The sequence below is a fragment of the Parasteatoda tepidariorum genome, chromosome 5 (genome assembly GCF_982258835.1).
Source record: "Parasteatoda tepidariorum strain Cologne lab strain chromosome 5, Ptep-v5.0, whole genome shotgun sequence".
Lineage (NCBI taxonomy): Eukaryota > Metazoa > Arthropoda > Arachnida > Araneae > Theridiidae > Parasteatoda > Parasteatoda tepidariorum.
Window position 1 is genome coordinate 110,316,837 of NC_141759.1, and position 21,618 is coordinate 110,338,454.

The following is a 21,618-nucleotide window of genomic DNA, read 5'->3' on the forward strand; positions in this document are numbered from 1 at the left end:
AAAATCAATTTTACATCCTTTAATTTTTCAAAATGGTAGGATTTTCATGAAATTTTTTTTTAAATTTTACATTTCCTGTTAAATTTTTTTACAAAATTTAGTACTTGCATTTTAACGGTAATCTTCAAAATTGCTACCGTAAAACACATTAGAGAACAGATAAATTGCAAGAAGTATTTTAAAACGGATTTCTATTCTACGTAATTCTTTTTTGTAATTTCCACTATTAATAGTTTTGCAAAAATATTAAGAGGATTAACATTTTACATGAGTTTGTAAGTCAGCACAAAAACATCCAGGAAACATTCATGAGACATTCAGGATACCTTTCAATCGTGATAACAAATAGTTAGAAGCGATCTATATGATATGAAATTCACACCTTTATATATAATAATTTATTAAGGAAGATGATAACTAAATTAAACATACAAATCGAAAACAATTACTTATAGACGTACTTTTTTTCCTTGAGGATTTTTGATACTTAAAATATGAAAAGTAGTTTGGCTTTCATAGTTAAGAGCGTAGTAGACATTTCGATACCATCCTAATACTATTTTTAATTTTTACGCTTTATGTGAATAAAAAAAGTCAAAAATGTCTATTTTGAATTTTACAGATATTTTTATACAATTTTTGGAGTTTTTTCCTTTTAACCTTTGTTTTAATAAAAGGTATAGGATTTTTTAAATTTTAAAATTCAATTTGGTTTATTATTATTAAGTTAAATAAAAATAAATCATTTGAAAAAAGTAGTTTTAACAAATGAGTAGGTATCAATAAGCGCGAAATTTGTTTTTAATTTGCGTAACTTTTTTCAGGGACAATGTTGGAGACAGAATGTTATTCCAAAGTATCTCTCTAGAAGTAGATTGAAATTATTGTTCCGAATTATAAATAAGTGATAAACGGCAAATCATAGACGAGGTTTAAATTTTAAACCTCCAGTGTTTCCACTACAGCGCGAGAACGCGAGAATCTCGCATATTTTTTTCTTTTTTCGCATTAAAAAATGATTACCGCGAGAAATTCGCGCATTCTATAAACCAATTTCAAAATTCGCGAATTTCTCGCATTTTGATAATATATTATCATCAAAGACATAGTATATTATCATCAAAGACATAGTATATTATCATCAAAGACATAGTATATTATCATCAAAGACATAGTATTGTACTTGTGTAGAAGAATTCTACCAATGTTCTTATTGGCTTTTAAAAAAAGTATATTAGCTATTTAGATTGTACATGGTGAAAAAATCAAAACATTAGCTAAATAAGAAACATATAAGCAAAATAAATTATCAAATATTGCTTCACTAATATTCTGCATTTTAAAGCGTGAAAATTCAATGCATAAATAAACGCGAAATATAAAAAAAATTCAATGCATTCAACACAAACACTTGAACGTTTTTTAGACGTTTAGGTAGCTCCCAGTAGAAAAATATCAATTCAACAGCGGCCTTTTAAAGCATTCTCACTTCAATTAATTAATTCCTAATTGGGTATAATATAGCCTACGTCACAGGTTGTGTTGTTCCTACTAAATTTAACCCATGAACGGCATTTTCTGCGAGCCTAACTTCAAGCCACAAATAAACAAACGAAGTGTTCAATCGTTTAAATAGCTGCTCGCCAGATTTTATTGCATTATAAAGAAAAGTTATTGAAACTAAATACAACTAAATAAACAACAACAACTAAAACAAATAACAACAACTACTAATAACAATAACTAAATAAACAACAACTAAATTCCATTCGTTTAGCATTGCGTCATATGTTGTTCCTACTAAATCGAAGTAGTTGTGTTTTTTTCATATTATACCCAATTGAGTTTAAATTAAATATTGTCATGTTTTTAGTGCATGAATCTGAATTGAACAACCTGATAATGCTCACTCTGGTTATTGTTATCTGGTTGCTCACTACGTGCTCTTGCGCGCCGAATCCAATCAATTAAAAATGAAAACTGTTGCCAGCGCGAGAAAAGATATAATCGGTTTTATTGATACATACATACGTACTTATTAGCGTTTTATATAATATAGATTATTATTACTGTAAATTATTATTACGTAAATACATTAAAAATGCCTGCTAATAAAAACAAAAATAAAAACAGCAGCGGTCGCCATAGCCACGCATGCGCACTGTTTACTATTACTCTTGAACACAGTTGAAAAGTGTGTGGACGCCATCAAATCTAAACCAAGACCCATTTTGTCAATGGGCAATAAATAAATATGTAAATAATTATAAAAATAAAATTATAAGCGAAAAAACAAATAAGTAAGTAAAGAAATAAACAAAATTGCTTAAAGAACATTGTTAAAAGAAGTCATTACGAAAAATCCAACTTAGTTATTACGGAGCATTCCGAACAAGGACTTTCAAAATTGTATCAAACATTTACATTTAAGAACAGTATCACATTACGACTCGTGAAGGTTACGTAGAAATACAGTATACTCTCAATATGTCGAAAGTTGAAGAGACGCTAAAAAAATGTCGAGTTCAGAACTAAATATGTTCTAAAAAGTAGAAAAATACTATTAAAAAATAGTCGAGAAACATAAGAGTAACTATGTAAATCTAAATAAATAATTATAATTTTATTTTTAATAAAAATAATTATGAAATAATTCGAAAAGAATTGGGTTATGATAAATTTACTTGGCGATTTTTCCGAAAAAATTATTTTTCTAATTCGAAAAAATTCATCATAGCAAGATTTTTTGAAAAAACCCTTCGACATGGGGAAAATATTTTTTTGGCATACCAAGGTTTTTGAGATATCGAGAGTATACTGAAATAACCTTAATACTTTCGTTGATAAAAATATTACTAAACGACTAAAACAATTTTTCTTCATTTTTTATATTAAATATTTTTTTTCTCCAAAAATAGGATGCTTTTTAAGTTTTTTGTGTCCTTTTATGCAGTAAAATAATAGCTATTTTTTTTTTTTTTCAATTGCTCCCCCTATATCTGGTTCAAATTTTCCATTGTAATTATTGTAACTAAATTGTAATTCTTTAATAAAAAGTAACTAAAATAAAAATTTTCCTTGTTGACCTAGGTAGGTATTGACTTTAAATTGCTTTTTTATATTACTTTTATATTATTTGTTAATCAATGAATTGTTAAAAGAAAAAAATGAAAATGTTAATCAAAAATCGCGAAACAAAAGGGCTTCTTATAAACAAACGATAGTAAAGAAGTATGATGAATTTAACATACAATGTAAGTTTTGAAAGTGGACTTCTTTATTTCTCTCTCTCTTTGAAATGCGTGGAGAGGTGGTTTTTCTGTTGTGCCGAATTACCGAGTGAATGCTGAGTTGCAAATCTAAAAGCAGTCGGGAGGGAAAGAATCTATTTTGAAAAGGTACACTCATTCCTTCAAATATTCAGTTGCTCATCTCTTTAAATATTCACTGGAATTGCGCTTTCCATTTTCTTAATAGTCTCTTTCCTCACTTCATTGCGGTGAACACGTTTAAAGAATCTGTCCACTTTTAAAAATTTATATTCCTTTTTTTTTAAGGTGAAACTTTTTTATTTAACGCTATAGCAGGGTGCTTTTGCAAATTGCTTGACAACTCTTTACAACAAAAAGACAAATATGAGTTTATTCATTACTAGTACATGTACAAGTACATTAAGAACAGGTGTATTCGTGTGTATGTCACCAGGGCTAAAAAGAGAATAGAATTGCTAGGACACTCCTTTGAAGAAACTCGTGCCGTTCCGAGCTTCTGTTTTCAGTCAGTGATGTCACGGCGGCGAAGCATCAACTTCTCGCATTAAAAATAAATTGTTTCGCATGTAACTAGTTTCTCTCTTAAACTTATTTTAATACATTCATTGTTTTCAATATTTTTTAAAAAATTTATTTTGAGGTGATTTTCTTCGGATTGCAAAAATTTAATAGTAGTAGTCAAATATCTGCTTGCGCGATAGCAACCGGCAAGAATTATTATAAAACACAAAATAAAAAAACGCAATTTTCCATATTTTATTTCAGAAAATATAAAGGTGATATCAAATAAATTATAAAATGTACTAACTAACCAACTCCCTGGCATTACAGTCCATGTTGGACCATGGCCTCACTAACAATTTTTCTCAAAAGTCCCCGGTCGCTAGCTCTTTGTTTCCAGTTTCGGACTTTTAGAGTCTTAAGGTCTTTTTCCACCTCGTCTAACCATCTCTTGGCCGGCCTTCCTCTTTTCCTTTGGCCCTGGCACTGCCCCTTGAATATCTTCTTAATGCCTCCATTCTCTCAAGGTGTCCTAGCCATTGAATTCTCTTTGCTTTTACATAATTGATTATATCTTTTCCTTTAAATAGTCTTGCAATTTCAAAATTGTATCGCCTTCTCCACACATCACCCTCTTTGACAGGTCCAAAAATAGTTCTAAGAATTTTTCTTTCACAGGTAATCAGTATTTTTTCTTGTTTCTGGGTTGGAGTCCATGTCTCTGATCCATAGATAAAGGTTGGTCTGATTATAGTTTTATAAGCCAGAAGCTTTGTTTTCCTCGTTATTACTTTTGATGTTAGCAATCTCTTAAGTGCAAAATAACTGCGATTTCCAGCATTTAGTCTTTGCTTAATTATAAAATGTACTGGAAGAATTTATCCTGCTGTGAATAAAATCATTATGTTTCATGTTTTTTTTGTTTAGACTTTTAAGAACTTTTAATTTCGCCATTGAAATCGATACCGTCGCGTAACTTTAAACAGAAAAGAAGAAAAAAATGTACGAGGTCATAGAAAAGAAAATCCTGAACTTCAAAAATAAAAGTTATTAATGCTTAAAAATACTTCCAACTTAATAAGATATTTATTAATGTAATTCAAAATATTTATGCGTTTTAATTATAACGTCTTAATTTTAAATATTTATGAGCTAGTGTAATATTTCCATTATTCTATGCTCAAAGATTATTTTTTTCAGTCATTAGCATTTAAGATTTTTGTTTCCTAGTGATAATATATACGCAAAATTGCTATTACAATTATAAATAAGAAAATATATTAAAATTAGGCATCCCAATTAATGAAATAAGGAGACTTTTATAGCTACATACTATATTATCGGACAATCTGTTACTATAAAAGTGTTCTTGTATGCTTTCATTTATTTAGCAGTAAACGTTAAGAACTAAAATTAGAAGATGATAAGAAAACGAGGACGACAACCATTGAGATATTTTTCGAACTTTAAAATGTTTTTAAATGCAATATTTTTTGAACAGAAATAATTTGTTAGCAGTGTAAAGTTTGACAGCTATTATCAGAAAAGTGTCGAACATTCAACCCATTTCTTACTGAAGTATAAGTAGCAAAGTTTTCATATCCTCTATTTCTGATTTTTGAGATCTGTGTTCGGTGTGACGTCATGAGGTAGGAAATCGTAGCTTCAGCATTGAGCATACATTGAACCAGCCCTTCTATATCTAGCCCTGATATGTTACAGATAAAGCTCGGAAGTCGTTAACATGAACATAATTCAGCTAATCTGAACATTAACAAGATTAAACAGTGAAATCGAGAGTTTTCCACAGTTGACTAGGTTACGTAACAGCTCTCATGTCGTTTAAGTTCTCTCAAGCTTTCAACTAATTAATTGATTATATTCTTCAGATATTGAAAACGATTGACATTATGTTAATTTCCTCAATATTTTAAACCATATGATTTTTGAAGTGATTTATTCCATCAATTAATGTGCACATTGTTTGATCGAGGTAACTTGATTATTTAGGCAGCGAAAAATAAATACACAACAATATTAAATAAATAATCCCAAAGAAACTGAAACGGAAAGACATTACCTCGTTAAAAACTTCATTCGCTTCAAAAATATGTAAATAGCAAATAACAGTCGACATGTTTCAAGCGCAGCAAAAATAAGTCCCCATTTTCAAGACTTGCCAGACCTGAATGAGAAGAAACAAAAGTAATTTGAAATAAAAACAACGTTAAGTTGTTAACGAAAAATGCAAAAAGAAAGATCAGAAACAAAACTAGGAAAACCACAGTAATCGAGAGTGAAAAAAGATGAACCACGATGAGATGAACCACACAAGAGGGGAGAAAATCAGGGTTAAATGCATTTACACGCACACTATAGATACGAGGTGAGGAACTAATGTTGTTAACAAGGAAATCAGCATTCAGATGAGTATAATAAGATCCCAAGGCATCAAGATGAGCTGATACGACTGGTGTGGAAATAATTTTGACACAGTCGAAATTTAATTTATGCCCAAGATTCCAGCAAGGTGCAGCAATTTCTCCCGATTCTTGATAACGGACATACCTATCGTGTTCCTTAAGTATAAACTTTGGAACGCGCCTCGTTTGTCTGATGTAGCCAAAGTCGCACTGTCAAAGGATAGGGTAAATGCCCCAGCGATAACTAACAGGATCTTTACTAACAGGATCATAACTAACAGGATCTTTAAGAGACTTGCATTTGATTTTGTTAGCAGACCTAAAAATGACATTGACGCCAAAACAGAAGAGGATATTGCCAATTTTTATAAAATAGCCAATATACTCTTCCGTTTTGGTATTATAGAAGATGTCAGCAATTTTTACAAAAATTCAATTTCAACACTGCTAAACTATTTCCACCCTAGTCGCATCAGCTCGTATTGATACCCTGGAATCTTGTTTTATTCATATGCATGCTGATTTCCTTGTTAATGACATAGGTTTCTCATCTCCTCTCCATAACACTTGGAAATGCGTTTTACGCTGATTTGCTCCTCTCTTGACCACCGTGGCTCTGTTTTTCATCCTTCTCCCCTTCGTCTCCTCTGGTTTTTCTACTTTTGTTTTCACCTATTTTTTTGTGCCGTGGTAGTTTGGTTGGCAGGGCGTTGGACTCACGTCCGTGAAAACGGGAGTTCGAATCCAGTCGGTCGAAGACTCTCCCTGTAATAAATGATGGCTGGTCTGTCGGGTCACAACGTCCTCCATGTTTCCATAACAAATTATATTTCTGTGGGTACTGAATTGAAGACTAATCATTCTCCGGTTCTGGTTAAAATAACCATCTGTGAATGAATGAATGGTTGCAGGAATGGGTCCACCATATAAATGGGTATGACGCATGGGTGTGGCAGAAGTCGAATTCTCGGCCATAGATGACGCCACTGGAAAACAAGAACAATCACCCCCCCCCCCACTATGCTTTAATGGCCAACGACAACAACAACAACCTTATCTTTTCCCCTTTTTCGTTCGCAACTTTTAATTTTAAAGCACTTTTGTTTCGATTCATTCACGTCTAGCAAGTCTTGAAATTGAATGCCTATTTTTGATGCATTTTAAACACGTCGAATGTAATTTTCTATTTATATATTTCTTAAGAGAATGAAGTTTTTAATCAGGTGATACATTCATACTAATTCAAGCGTACTCATGTCAAAATTTTTGATGGTTTTCCATCGATGGACCCACTGATCCTGATCATAACCATCAATAATTTTATCCATGAAATATTATATTTTTGATGGTAACCAACATAAGTAACCATCACCCAATGTAGGTATTCGGACGGATTTATGATGGTCCAACATAAGAATAGCAACTTGCTTTGATGGTTTGTTGTTGAACCATTAGAAATTTCCATCATAGTTTCTCAGAAATCGAATGTTGGAATGATCATGAACCACCATCATCCCAGAGTAGGAATTCGGACTGATTTATGATGGTCCAACATAAGAATAGCAACTTGCTTTGATGGTTTGTTGTTGAACCATTAGAAATTTCCATCATAGTTTCTCAGAAATCGAATGTTGGAATGATCATGAACCACCATCATCCCAGAGTAGGAGTAGTAGTAGAGCTAACATAAAAAAACCCAAATTGTTTTGATGGTACAGCTGTTGTTCCAGCAGAGATCTTGTTTTTATTTTTCTGAATGCCTAATAGATAAATTTCATAGCAGTTTAGTCCAAATTCTTTGCTGTATAATAGATGTAGTTTCTTTGTAGAATAAAAGTATAATTTTTTGTCCCTGTGAGATACATCTGAGTTTGTCAAATAGAAGGGATATTTATCCCAGAAAAATAAATGAAATAGTATAGAAAAATTTGATTCATTATTTAGTGAATATGGCTATACTTAGAAATAATGAAATAAACAAAAATATTGCCTCAAAAAGATCAAGAGAATCATTCAATCATCAAGAATTTCTTTTAAGATAAAAATTCAATTGTTGAGACTGAGATGCCGAAGCCTCAACGTGCGATCACTAAGAATTCGAATTTTTCTGCCAAGAAACAACAATTATTGTGATGCAATCATCAGGCTTGATGAGCGGCAGCGAACAGGTGGCTTTACCTCATAGTTTTTTTTTTTTTTAAAAATATATTATTTTTTAAATATTTGTTAAAAATCTTTTTTATTAATATAGAAAATCACTCCTTAATCGTTATAGCTGGAATGTTATAATATCATTATCTCGCGTGTTATTGCTCGCAACAATGCATTTAAATTAAAAGTAATTTATACTCCCTTTATAAAAGATCCGAAAAAACGTATTATTGCTCCAAAAGTAAATCAAAATTTGAACAAAGTGATACTTTAAGGAGGTGCAGGATGGTCAAAACAAAAAAGTACAATTTTTACTCGATCATTTTCAAATTTTAATAGAATATTCGTAGCATTAATAAGAGTCTTTGTGCGATTTTTTTTTTAAATAATTATTTTTAAGGCTAAAGGAAAATGTTTGATGTTTAATTGTGGGTAGTTAAAAAGTTCCGTGCAAACGAATATTAATTTTACTTAATATTTTTTTTTTTTACCTAAATACGTTGTTTAAAAGCATTTAAGTAAATTTAAGTTGTTATGGTAAACGTATACAAATATAGCGCAACTGGACATTCAATTTTTATTTTGTCACCAAAACTTTCTTCAAAAAACCCTCTTCAATTATGTTTTTTGAATTATTAAAAAATTAAATTAAGATATTGAGTTAATCAAATGCATATAGAATAAAAGAAAATACAATGAGGACAATTGTGGTGTAATTACCACAGCAATTATTAAATATCAATTTGCTAGTATGCTAACTCGTTTCCAACTTTTGGTCCCACATAGGTGATCTGCGGACGTAGAACTATTTTTGACTAAGACTTGCTATTTGTGATAAGATATTTGTGATTCTATATAAGACTTTGAATACTTGCTATTTGTGACTGCGTCATTGTCCTTCTCGCGCTGTTGCTTCTCAGTCTTATTTACACAAAGCAGAGTTTTGCATACACGCGACAGATGATAACATTACAGGACAGACCACACACGTAACCGTACAGCTCTCGTGACCAATGCTCAAAACTCGGTGGACCTAATACAGCTCTCCTCACAAGAGCGCGTAATTTGGTGAACTTTACGGCGACTGGTGATATCCAAGCATCAAATTTTATTCCTGATAGAATTCTGGTGAGGGAGTATTGTGGCATAACTACCACTACAATTATTAAAAATCAGTTCACTAGTATATAAGACATGCTAACTCGATTGAGGAAACTTTTGATAGACGAAGGTTGGTAAGGTCGATTTCTACTCTCTACACAAGCATCTAATTTTTTTTAATGACACTGAAACAAAAAGTGGTGTGCAAGGAAATTTTTGAAGTTGTGAGAGCGTTAGAAAATTCCATTACGAGCAAAAGCAACTTAGCGAGAATATTGATGTATGGACCTTTACTAATTTATCACCTTATAACTCGGGAAGAGAAATCCTGATTTAAACACGGTTTACTAGTAAAGTGTAATTTTTTTAGTATCTCAGATACCTAAATAATAGATTTTTGAAGGACATTTTCATTTTCAATGTCCAGTGTACCCTTAAAAGTACGTAGTTGCAAAAAAAAAGAAAGAAAAAAAAATTAGAACAGTTTCTTCCTACAATGAATATTTTTGAATAGTTAAAATAATAACCTTCAAATTGTGAATAAAATAACATACGGCAGCATTTTACATCAGAATGTTTTTTAATAATTTTTTTAGAAGTGTGCAAAATTGGTTCTACTTAATTGTTTTTGAGTCATTAGAGCGTGAAAGAGTTTTTGGAACGGCAGTGAATTCTTTTTTACATAAATTACCACGAATCAAAAAAAGTATTTAATAATTATTTGACTTCAAAAATTATTGCAATTATGATTTAAATTTTTATAAGTTTTCAGTAACTAATTTATTATCAAAAAAAATATTAAATAATTTATTTAACTGTACGAAAGATACTGTACAATTTTTTTTTAAGGTAAATTCTGCGTAATGATAGTTTCATTTTGTGACTTAAAAAGACGTTTAGAAAACATTTAAATAATAACGCTGTTAAATTTCACTTCTCGTCATTTTAATTAGGACTATTTTAGAACTATTTTCACATTTCATCCTTTCAAAATTTTTGCAAAATTCAAATCTAATTATTTAAATTTTATCTTATCTCACAATTTTTTTAGAGGATAAGATGCTGTGTTTGAATTAATAATTCAAAATTCGACGTACAAGAAGGTTTATTTAACGTGCTGAAATGGTTCTATGTTAAAGGGCCAAGGGAAATTTCGCAATTTTAATTTGTTCAAATGTTCTTGCAATTTTAAGTGTTTCTCATTAATTCTCTTTATTTCATTTGCTTTAAAAAAGAACTATTTATCAGGGTGCGTAGCGTTTGTAAAAAGTACTTAAAGGTACTTTTTTGGGGATTTCGTTTTTAAAAGCTTTTAAAGGTGCTTTTTTCAGTTGGCGTTTTTAAAAAGTGCTTTTTTTTCCGAATAATTTTTTTCCCCTTCAGTGATATCTGGTGGATCGCATGCATTTCACGAAAAATGGGGAGTTAGCTACGTAATCATTCACGCACGTACCCACGTTATGACTTGCGCATACTTGAAACCGAAACCCGAGTGCTTCAATTCGGATAGAGAATGTCAGATCCTTATGAAATCTTTTTCTTTTTAGTTTATTTTAATTTTGTTCTTGTTTATTTAATTTACTTCTAACACTTTTTTTGACGTAGGGGGTAAGGGTACTTTTGTTCTGAGTTCAGGGTCAAGTTGAATTCACTCAGTGATGTGGGAAAGTACTGATTGTTTCAATTTACGCCCGTTTCTTTTTGGGTTTTTTTTAACGCTAAAAATGTTTATAAAAAGTTTTTGTTTTTCAATAATATCATTGATTGAATATGAATTTTTTGAGTGCATGAAAATTTTTGTAAAGTGCTTGAAAAGTTTTTAAAAAGTGCTTATTTTTGATTCAAAGATTTGGCTACGCACCCTGTTTATCCATTGCTGTGAGAAAATGTATTTATCTGGCTTGAGATGTTTAGTTTGAGCTTGAATTCATGTCAAAAATAACAAAAAAGAAGAAAAAAAGGCTGTTAGATATTGCCATTAATTTTTTTACAGTGAATGACGAGTGTCAATCGGGTGTCAGTAGGGCAGAGAGAAGACTGCTTGAGATGCTTGTTTTTTTTTTTTTTTTTAAATTTTTTCAAATCTAATATAACTTTAAACTCTAGAAGTAAATCATCGACTTTAGTGCACTCTGACAACAACATGAGACTGTATCGTCAAAAATAACTCTCTAAATAAGAGCCTCACGCAAATATTTAGAATACATTTGAATCTACTTATTTGTTTCGTTAAATTTTTTGTTTTGATATTTCTTCTTGTTTCCTTATTTGACCTTTTCCGCATTGGGTACAAATGTTTTCAGGGTAGCTGGAAGAGGTTTCTATGGTTTCTCCTAAAATTTATCTTCTACACGAAGTCTATGGAATAAATTCCGTGCCTCCCAAATGTGGTCGTAAATAGAGGTGGTTGTTACATTGAGGTGGTCTTCCCTTGAAGTTTCACTGTATCTTTTATTTCAACTGAACTGAATGTTGCTTACATAATGAATGTTCCACTTCAGTTATGATGAAATGTATATATTGATTGATTAAAATTTGGCCATTCAGAAAATTAACTTATTGTGTATTTTTCTAATTTCAGGGATCAAAAGGCCCCCGTGTTCGAGAAGAAACCTGCCATTCGACAGGAGGAGGATGAAGATCGTCTTTATTTCGAATGTGTCATAGCCGCCAATCCCGTACCGACGATCTCCTGGTTTAGAGACGATAAACCTGTCGAAAGCAAAGATAGATTCCAAGTAACATTTTTTTTATTTCAGAAAAGAAATAATAATACATTATATATACAATACCTGGCCAAGTTATTAGACGTTCTATAAGATTCTATGTAATATCTGTATTATCAGGTGATAGTCTTGTACAGCTTTTACGAGATTGTTTCCACTTGCTTACGTTCGTGTATCAATGGATTAAATTAGACGATATATTATATATATATATAGAATATTTATTTATCAGGTATTACATTAGTATATTATAATAATGAGACCGAATTGTTTGACGCTCTTTGTATTGTTTAAATAATTGAATATTTTGCACGAGTTTATATACAATACTTTTATATTTAAACTTACATGTAATGGGGTTTTATTCAGGAGATTTTTTTTGTATAATTCTTGTTTGTATTTATTTTTAACGTATTGCATTACAATGTTAACCAATGGATACAAGAACATAAACAAGTACAAGCCGGTTTCAGTCTATCATAAAAACATTAAAGCTGTGTAGTATCACCTCATGTTTACAGATTTCACATAGAATCTTATAATGCGTCTAATAATTTGCCCAGGGACTATATATTTGATTCATGATACATCTGATTCGGTTCATGATACATGTATATACTGCGATGGATGTTTTATGTCAACTGACTCACAATTATACAATTCCAGTTAGTGTCAAATGAGTCGTCAGTTTCTGGAAATATGTGAAAAAAGCAAAATGTAATTGATTTAAAGTTATATCAATGATTTTCAAGAGTAAGCAAGATGAAATGTCATCATAAATTCTAGTAATCATAGATACGCACAACTCATAGTAGTTAGAGTTGTAACCGCGATTGCATTGCGAGGAATCGCTATTACTTACAGCTTGTGAACTATTGCATCATTCAAACTATGAGTGTGCATTCCAGTTAAGGTTGTTTTGCAATTTAGAATAATAAGAAATACCGGGGTAATTTTGTAAATAGAAATTGCGCAATCGAACGCGCCTTATCGAAGATGACAGAGAATTGTGGTCGGTTATTTGGAGCTGCGATTAAGGAAATAATTCTGTGAAATTCCATGAAAACAATCAAATGCAATTCTAAGCAAACAAACATAAACAGTGTGGGGCAGGGTGAGTTTTACTTATGCAAGTCTCCCAACAATTCAGGGATTTAAGAATTAGAATTGCATTTGTTACTGTGAATGACCGAAATCGGACGTTGCTGGCATCTCTAGGTGAATGTTGACAATCACATAGTCGCTTTGGTAAATATTCGAAAAATATATACTTTTAAGTGCCACTGCCCGATATTCCCTACACTGATGTTTCTCCTAATCTATCCTCAACAAGTATTAATATATCGAATAAATATATTAACATCAACGAATAAATGAATATCCAATTGACTATAAGAAAGATTTCATACAATCACCAAAGCGACTATGCGATTATTGACATTCACCGGTGAAAGTCGACATTCTCTTGATTTCTGTCATTCACGGATGTTAAATCCTCATTTGGCAGAATATTAGTCCGTTTTAAGGCAGTATGCGAGTAAATGCATGAAAAAGGCATTTTCCAATTGCTTTAAATCTAATTTTGACTGTTAAATTTGAATTCGACTTTGCTTGAAGTATGATTTCGGCACATTCATTTGAATTCGACTGTTCCATCCAATGTTTGACTCTTTAAAGGAAAACAAAAATAAATGAATAAATAAGCATGGACCTTTTTGTGACTTTTGAGATTTTTTTTTTTAAAAGCAGGAGCAGGTTGATAAATTTATTGAAAACATACTTAAATTTGATCACGTGTTTTCTCCCGTAGATTAAATGTGAAAGGAAAGGAAATTCTTATCACTGTGCTTTAGTCATCGAAGATGTTGATGAGGAAGATGGGGGAAAGTACAAAGTCACGGCGAAGAACAATTTGGGAGAAAGCAGCGCGACCATCAACCTCAACTTCGATAGTGAGTTTATTACTTACTTATTTATCGCTTCTTTTTTCACAGCTCGTTTTCGTGTTTGGGATGATAGAATGTTACCAATAATATGTCGAATACTCTTCAATTCACTCGGATCACTTAAAACCCTACTACAACTGCAAAACATGATGACTACGCTAGTTTTAATCCTTTCCTGACAACTAAAAGTAGAATTTTGTTTGCTATAGTATCACCAGAATAAATGTATCGACAGTGAAAATATCTCTTACTTTCCGTCTAGCTAGGATACTCAAACCTCCATTGGAGATCAGTGCCTGATGAAAATACAATTTTCAACCATTTTTAGATCGCTACAAATAGAATTTATCCACAATTACTATTTTGTATTCTTTTCGATTAGCTAGCTGCTCAAATTTCATCTGAAATTCTATGCTTGGTATCAATATATGTTAAAGTTGTTTCTTAAAAGCACACACAGACACAAAAGTAAAAAAAAAGGGCTAATAAATTAAATAAAAATGTTAATCAAAAACTACGAAATGTAATTTTATGCTTTCAGTTTTAAATGAAAACGTTAGGCTCTATAATATATTGAAAAACTCTTATCACCCCACTCATTCTCGATTCGACACCCCCAAAGATTTTTTCTTGGTTCTGGATACAATCTTTGTGAACTGAATAGCCGCTTCAAGGTTACGTGATTTCCCACCTCTCCACACTTCTTCCCCTCCATTTCTATGGCTTCAGCATAACTTGCCCTCAGTAAAAATTTGGAAGATATGGGAGTGGAGAAAAAAAAAGATTTGCCAAAACTGTGGCAGAGTAAAATTTCCACATCGCGTAAATTTAATTCGGGTATTTAATTTACAAAGGATATAAAATAGAACCATTTTCCTCTTTTTAACCTTCTTGAAAAACGTAGTTTTTAAGAAATTCATTTTATTACTCCTTTTCTTTAGACACTTCATCACGCATGTTTTGGGATTCTTTCTTTTTTACTTTAAAAAAGTGACTCGAAGTTAAAGGGGTCATTTATTGTTCAAGGAATCACTACTGCAATTTTCCCCCATACTTGGTATTTTCTATGCTTGGTATTTTAAGCTTGCTTACATTTCAATGGGAATTTAGGAATTTTTCTGTCCTGCACTTTTCACTGCAGAAATTGAAAATATTTCAGAAATCTTAAGATTGAGGCGTATTGGAGTGATATTAAGGGGGAAATGGAAGTTAACTTTTCGGAAATAGACGTTGTCAATACGCGAATCCGAAATACTATTCATTTTTCTTTTACGTTTTGAGACTTGTACTGAAAATGTGAACATAGAGAATGAGAGGTATTGTCTGCTTCTTCATAGAGAAATAAAAATAATTGATCATGTATATCAATATAAATGTAGTGGCGGTGACCATTTTAAATTAATTACTGATAGTTCAGGCATCATGCTTGACTTTTGGCCGTTACAAAAACACCTTAATTTGGATGTAATATAACGATAATTATCTCAGAGAAATGAATAATATCGTTTATGAAAAATTCATTTATGAAGTATTGAAAATGGCCACCATTCAAAATATGAAATTAAAGAAAAAACCCTTAAAGGGATCAAGAAAAACATTCTCTTACGTAGAGAAGGACAATTAAGATTTGTATTAAACGGTTGGGACTGGGATGTCCGAAAGGGCACCCCAAGTCTCCAAAAATTGGAAATTGAAAATGAATGAATCGTTCCCAATGGACAGTTAGGAGCATGGGAAGAGATCCGAGGTTGGTAATTCATTTATTAGATACTATAGTAAAAAATAAAGTCAACTTTCTTATAATCAATATTAGGTTTGAAAATACTTTGGTGATCACGAATCGCCAACAAGACTGTGATATGTAGTATAACAACCATGTAACTGCTGAAACATATTTGTAAGAAAATTAATAGATTTTTGTTTTCGTCAGGCGCGACAGTGAATTAAGGAGTCTACATTAGTATTGGAATAAAAAGTTATCCATTACATAGATCGATAAGAAAAGAACAAAATATTTTATTCGTTTGTAATATTTCTTTATATAATATTTCTTTTTTTGTAAATTTTAATAAACATTTAATAATTGATTTCATTTAATAACATCTTGATTAAAAAGTTTAGGAAATAAAAGAAATTTTAAAAGCTAGGAAATATGCAATGCCTATTGTGGCATTACAATAAATATATATCGATATAAATTTATATCTATGCATATATATATCGATATAAATATATTGATATTTAATTCCTTTTTACATAATTTTCTAAAAAGGCATTTTAAATAATTGGTTTTTCGGAATTCTTATTTAACGATGAAAAATTGAATGTTGAGTAATATCGTCGATATAAAGTGTCAATTGTTTTTTCTTAAAACTAGCTGAAGAAGATGAGGAGGAAGAAGGGAAACCAACATTTACAGGAAAACCACTTATCAAACAAAGTCCAGATTTCAAGAGTATCATATTCGAATGCAATCTCACAGCCGATCCTAAGCCTACACTACAATGGTAAGTTGACAACAGAATAGAAATTACTATACATATATTCAATAATTTATTTAAGAATACTTTTCTTAAAATTTGTAGAGTTATGTGGAGTTATTATGAGAGTTAGAATTAATTTTAATGTAGAGCTATTTAATGATATTTATAGGTGGAACGTAACTACTACTACGATTATTGAACATCGATTTACTAGTGTATAAGATATGCTAACTCGATTCAATTTAGAGGTGACTTTTAATAGGTTGGCATTGGTGATCTAAGGCATCACTTCCTGCATCATAAAGCCTCTTTAAAAAGTGAACCCATGTTCTATTGTAAAAGAAATTGAGAGAAATTTTTCATATATATTTGAAAATGTAGTGGTTGGCAAGTAAATAAGACAAACCAATCATATTCATAAATTAAACAAATTTTTAAACATATATTTGCTACCATTTCCTAGTTTTTAATAGATTTTACTAAACAGCTCTTTCATAAACTGGTTTACTTTCACATTTGTCCGATCGGACTACCTATAAAAAAAAACCGTGTGGAGACTTCTAGCTATAGGAGGCGTTACCTGAGGACGTAATATGACCTCGCCTACATCGATGAATGGTCCACATTCAACAGTTGACTCGCTATTTGCAACAGAGTCATCCTACTCCTCTCGCTGTTGCATCTCAGTCTCATTTACACACAAAGAGATCCTGTATATTCTCTATTACTAATAGCAAGAGAGGAGCGACCACGCACACAACCATGAACTTAATGCAACTCTCACGACCAAGGTTCAAAATTCGGTGAACTTAATACAGCTCTCACCGCAAGGGCTCAAAATCCGGTGGACTTAGCACAGCTCTCTCGGTCTTTCACAAATACGATAACTAGTGGTATTTGTTCATCGAAGTCTATCCTTGATATAATTCTGTGAGGGAGTAGTGTGGTGTAACTACCATTACGATTATTAAGCATCCATTCACTAGAATATAAAACGTGCTAACTCATTTCAGTCTAGAAGTACCTTTTGCTAGATGAAGGTTGGTATTGTCGAGAGCTACAATAGGCTCTTTTTACCTTTGGCACACAAAAACATCATGTTTGCTTCTTCATGCCCTCCCTTCCCGTTCTTTTGCTTGATGTCGGTCTTCCATTAATCCTGGGCCGGGATAGCCTGGTCGGTAGGGCGCTGGACCTATGTCCGAGTCTTCGTGGGTTCAAACCTTGCCAGCCGAAGACTCCCCGTGTAGTAAATGGTGACTGATGCACTTTAAATCTGTCGAGTCGCAAAGTCCTCCATGTTCCCATAACAAATCAATACCTCTGGGGGTACTGAATTAGAGATCGATCGTTCTCTGATCCAGGTCAAAAATTTCGATTTGTGAATAAATGAATGGATGTATGAATGGGTCTGTCCTATAAACGGGTGTGACGTGTGTATGGCTGAAGACGAATGATTGGCCATAAATTAAGCCACTGAAAAACAAGAAACGCACAATCTGCCTTAAATTTGATTGGTTTTGCCAAGCTGGCTTGTTAGTGTGGCAGGTGGCATTAGAAACAACAACAACAACTTCCATTAATCCTTAAAATTTTGCTCTGGCCAGTCACTCTAAATCATCCTCTCTTTTTCTTACATTACGGGCACAGATTTAATAATGCGACATCAAGGAAATTTTTTTTAAATGCATATTTTTTTTTAGAAAATATATTTTTTGTCAGATGAAATACACAAGAAATTTGTCTCGGATTACCTGAGCAAGATTACTTCGATATTTAGAATTTCATATAAAATAAAATTTTTTGCTGTTGGTATTTAGCACTATTTTCCTAAGTATTAAGAATTTTATTTTTAACAACGTAAAAGTAATACAATAGTTTTTGCAGTTGATATCAAAGTACTTAATATTAGTATACGAATGAAAACTGATAAATATGACTTAATGAATAATAATCCCTTTATATATAACTTGATGAATAATAACCACTTTAAAACTTTTACAAGCAATATTTTCTTTTAGAAATCATCAGTTTTTTTTTACCTTCCTCCATTACCACAGTTAAATCAAAAAAAGACTGATATAATATGTATGCTGATTTGTGTCAAATAAAAATACCAAATTTTATATTTATTTTCAATTTGTATATTATAGGTTCCAAAATGGGAAACCAATAAATGATGGAGGCCGGTATAAATATTCTCTGCTCACGTCGGCAGCAGGTTACACGGCTAAATTGGAAATTGCTCAAGTAGGCTCAGAAGACGGTGGAGAGTATAAAGTGGTGGCGAAAAATACGGTCGGGGACGGATCAGCGACCATCAATTTGAATTTCGAAGGTAATCATCTCCGACTGACTTTTTGAGATATGCAATAATATTTAAAAAAAAAATATTTAATATTAATATTAAATTAATATTTAATATAAATAATATTAATATAATATTTAATATAAATATTAATATTTAATATAAATATTAATATTTAATATAAATATTAATATTTAATATAAATATTAAAATATCTTCTGAAATAAGGATAAATCATCTAGAAGTCTCAAAATTGCATAAAAATTAGAATATAACCACCAAAAGTTTTTAAGTTGGCTTAGCTATAGAAGAATGGAAGAATGCATGAGTACGTTACTGTGAATGACCGAGGTTCGTAGTTGTTGGCTTCCTTCGGACAATGTTTATAATCATATAGTCTCTACGGTAAAACTACCCGGTATATATTTGCTCGCTTTGCCCTACGTCAATATTTTTTTTAAGGGTCAAGTGCCACTGCTCGGTATGGATTTAACCGGTACTCAGAACACTGATGTTTCTAATCTGTCCTCAACAGATATTAAAATACGAATAAATATAATAATATCGACGAATAAATTAATATCAAATATTTCGGATATTTACCAAAGCGACTATGTGATTGTTGACATTCACTCGCGAAAGCCGACATTCTCCCGATTTCAGTCCTTCATAGTAACATATATATAAAATTTTCTAATAAGGCCATCAGTTCCTGCAGATTGTTGTTTAAAGTAATTTAAATGATTTAGCTACAAAAATTAATACGATTCAATTAAAAATTAAAGAAAAAAATAAATTTGTCTTAATTGTTATACGTGAAAGTAAATTAACGTAAATTTTTACGTTTTTAATATCTGCGTATTTAATTATCGGTCGTCAAATATTTTATTGCAGTTATTTAATTCTTTTTATGAATAATGATTTCAAGAAATTAGTGATTTTACAAAATATTAAGTTTGCACACTATAATTTGTAATTCCTAAGTTGTAATCCCTTATGAGAAATTTTATATTATTGCAATTTAACTTATTATGTGACAGAATTAAAGATTCACTTCGTAATAATGTAAAATTTTGCATTACTGTTTATTAAATCCCTTATTGAAAAACTACAAGTGTAATAAATATTGAAACTTCAGCTTTTAAGTTGCAGTTATTTTTTTAGATCTTGCAAATCCAATAATTAAACTAAGTAGTGTACAAGTGCAATATTTTCTTTGAAGATAATTACAGCAAGTAGCCAACCATTTACACTGATAATTGTTGTAACTCTAATAAATTAAGTAAAATGCAACTTTTCAGTGTCAATATTTTTTATATATTGCTGTTATAATAACTTCCTGCATGTGGGGCATAATTTTAATAAAACTCAAAGGAAGTAAATACCAAGATTGTCATAACATTTACCCGCCTGGACTTTCCCCCGATCGTAATTTACAATATTATAACAGTGTGAATGGTCCTTTATACCATTAAACAAGGGTTAATATCCCGTAATATAGTTTCTTTAAATAGACGTAATTGGCTGAAGTTTTTATCTGATTGTATTCCAATATGTGCACCTTGTATAGTTTTTGTTTATGATATACCATTCTGACTTCTTGATATTTTGTTTGTATATTGTGCTAACTTTTTTTTTTCTCTCTCTTTTTCAGGTGATGCAAGCAAAAAGTAAGTTTAATCAATCATCATTCTCTATTTTGCTGAAACAAAATATATAACTAAAAGATTTATTGAAATGAAGAACTAAATTTGATGCGTAAATCTTGAGAAGTGAATGAATTAAATCAACGATAAAAATTAGAAAGGGCAGTGAAACCTCTCGGAAGCCGACCACTCTCCGTTCCGGTCCCTTAAAGGTCATTGACTTCAAAATTGTTATGAAAGGTAAATGAATTTTAGCCAGTATCATTTTCTTGATGCGGAAATGCCACTTCTGTTCACGTCATGAAAAGACGGATAGATGAATAAAATTTAGAGTCTATAAAAATGATCCCAACTGATATAATTCTGTGCAAAAACAATTTTACCAAATATAAATGATAAAGATATTTTAAATAAATAAACAAATATGTTTTTTTTTATTTAAATTTGCATTTAATTTTATATCATAAAAATTAATTACCTTTGAAAGATGAAGAGGTTTTTCTAAAATAACTTTTTCTTCTAATTTAACTTTCAACACCAGAAATAAAACATTGATGGCAATGTCTTTACACCAGGGCTCGAAAAACCGCCCGTCCTCGGCGGTCAAAAATTCCCCACGGACAACGAATTTCTCGAATCCGACGTCCGCGCGGACGGCCATTTTCTCGTAATGTTGCAATTATGAACATCTACCTAAATGGTAAACCTCTTTCAGATTTCTGTGCAGAAACCTCTGTAAATCATTGGCTTGATTGTGGAACTGACAAACGTCATATTCGATTCATTTGAAAAACGCAGTACCTTCGGATAAATTGACATTCCAGATAACTTGACCTTTGTCATTTAAATTATTTCATAAAAGAAATAAATTATTTCATAAAATAATTACTAGGTTTTGCTATTAGTAACCTAGTATTTCTCTTATTACTGTATAATGTAATCCTAGTATTTGTAATCCTAGTAACTACTAATTCATTGTGCAATTTATATAAACTTTTGTAATAAATAAGAGAAAATTATATTTTTATTAATTTAGAAGTGACGGGTTAGTTTCAAAGGAG

At 31.2% G+C, this 21,618-nt stretch overlaps 1 protein-coding gene across 1 annotated transcript in view; it reads left to right on the forward strand.

Moving 5' to 3' along the window:
- LOC107453137 (projectin protein bent) overlaps positions 1–21,618 on the forward strand; it is a 307,623-nt gene that overhangs the window by 40,025 nt on the left and 245,980 nt on the right. The window contains exons 3-7 of the mRNA XM_087164780.1: positions 12,030–12,186; positions 13,985–14,126; positions 16,498–16,627; positions 18,757–18,941; positions 20,566–20,581. Of these exons, the coding sequence (XP_087020906.1) occupies positions 12,030–12,186; positions 13,985–14,126; positions 16,498–16,627; positions 18,757–18,941; positions 20,566–20,581 (630 nt within the window). The remainder of the gene's footprint in view (positions 1–12,029; positions 12,187–13,984; positions 14,127–16,497; positions 16,628–18,756; positions 18,942–20,565; positions 20,582–21,618) is intronic.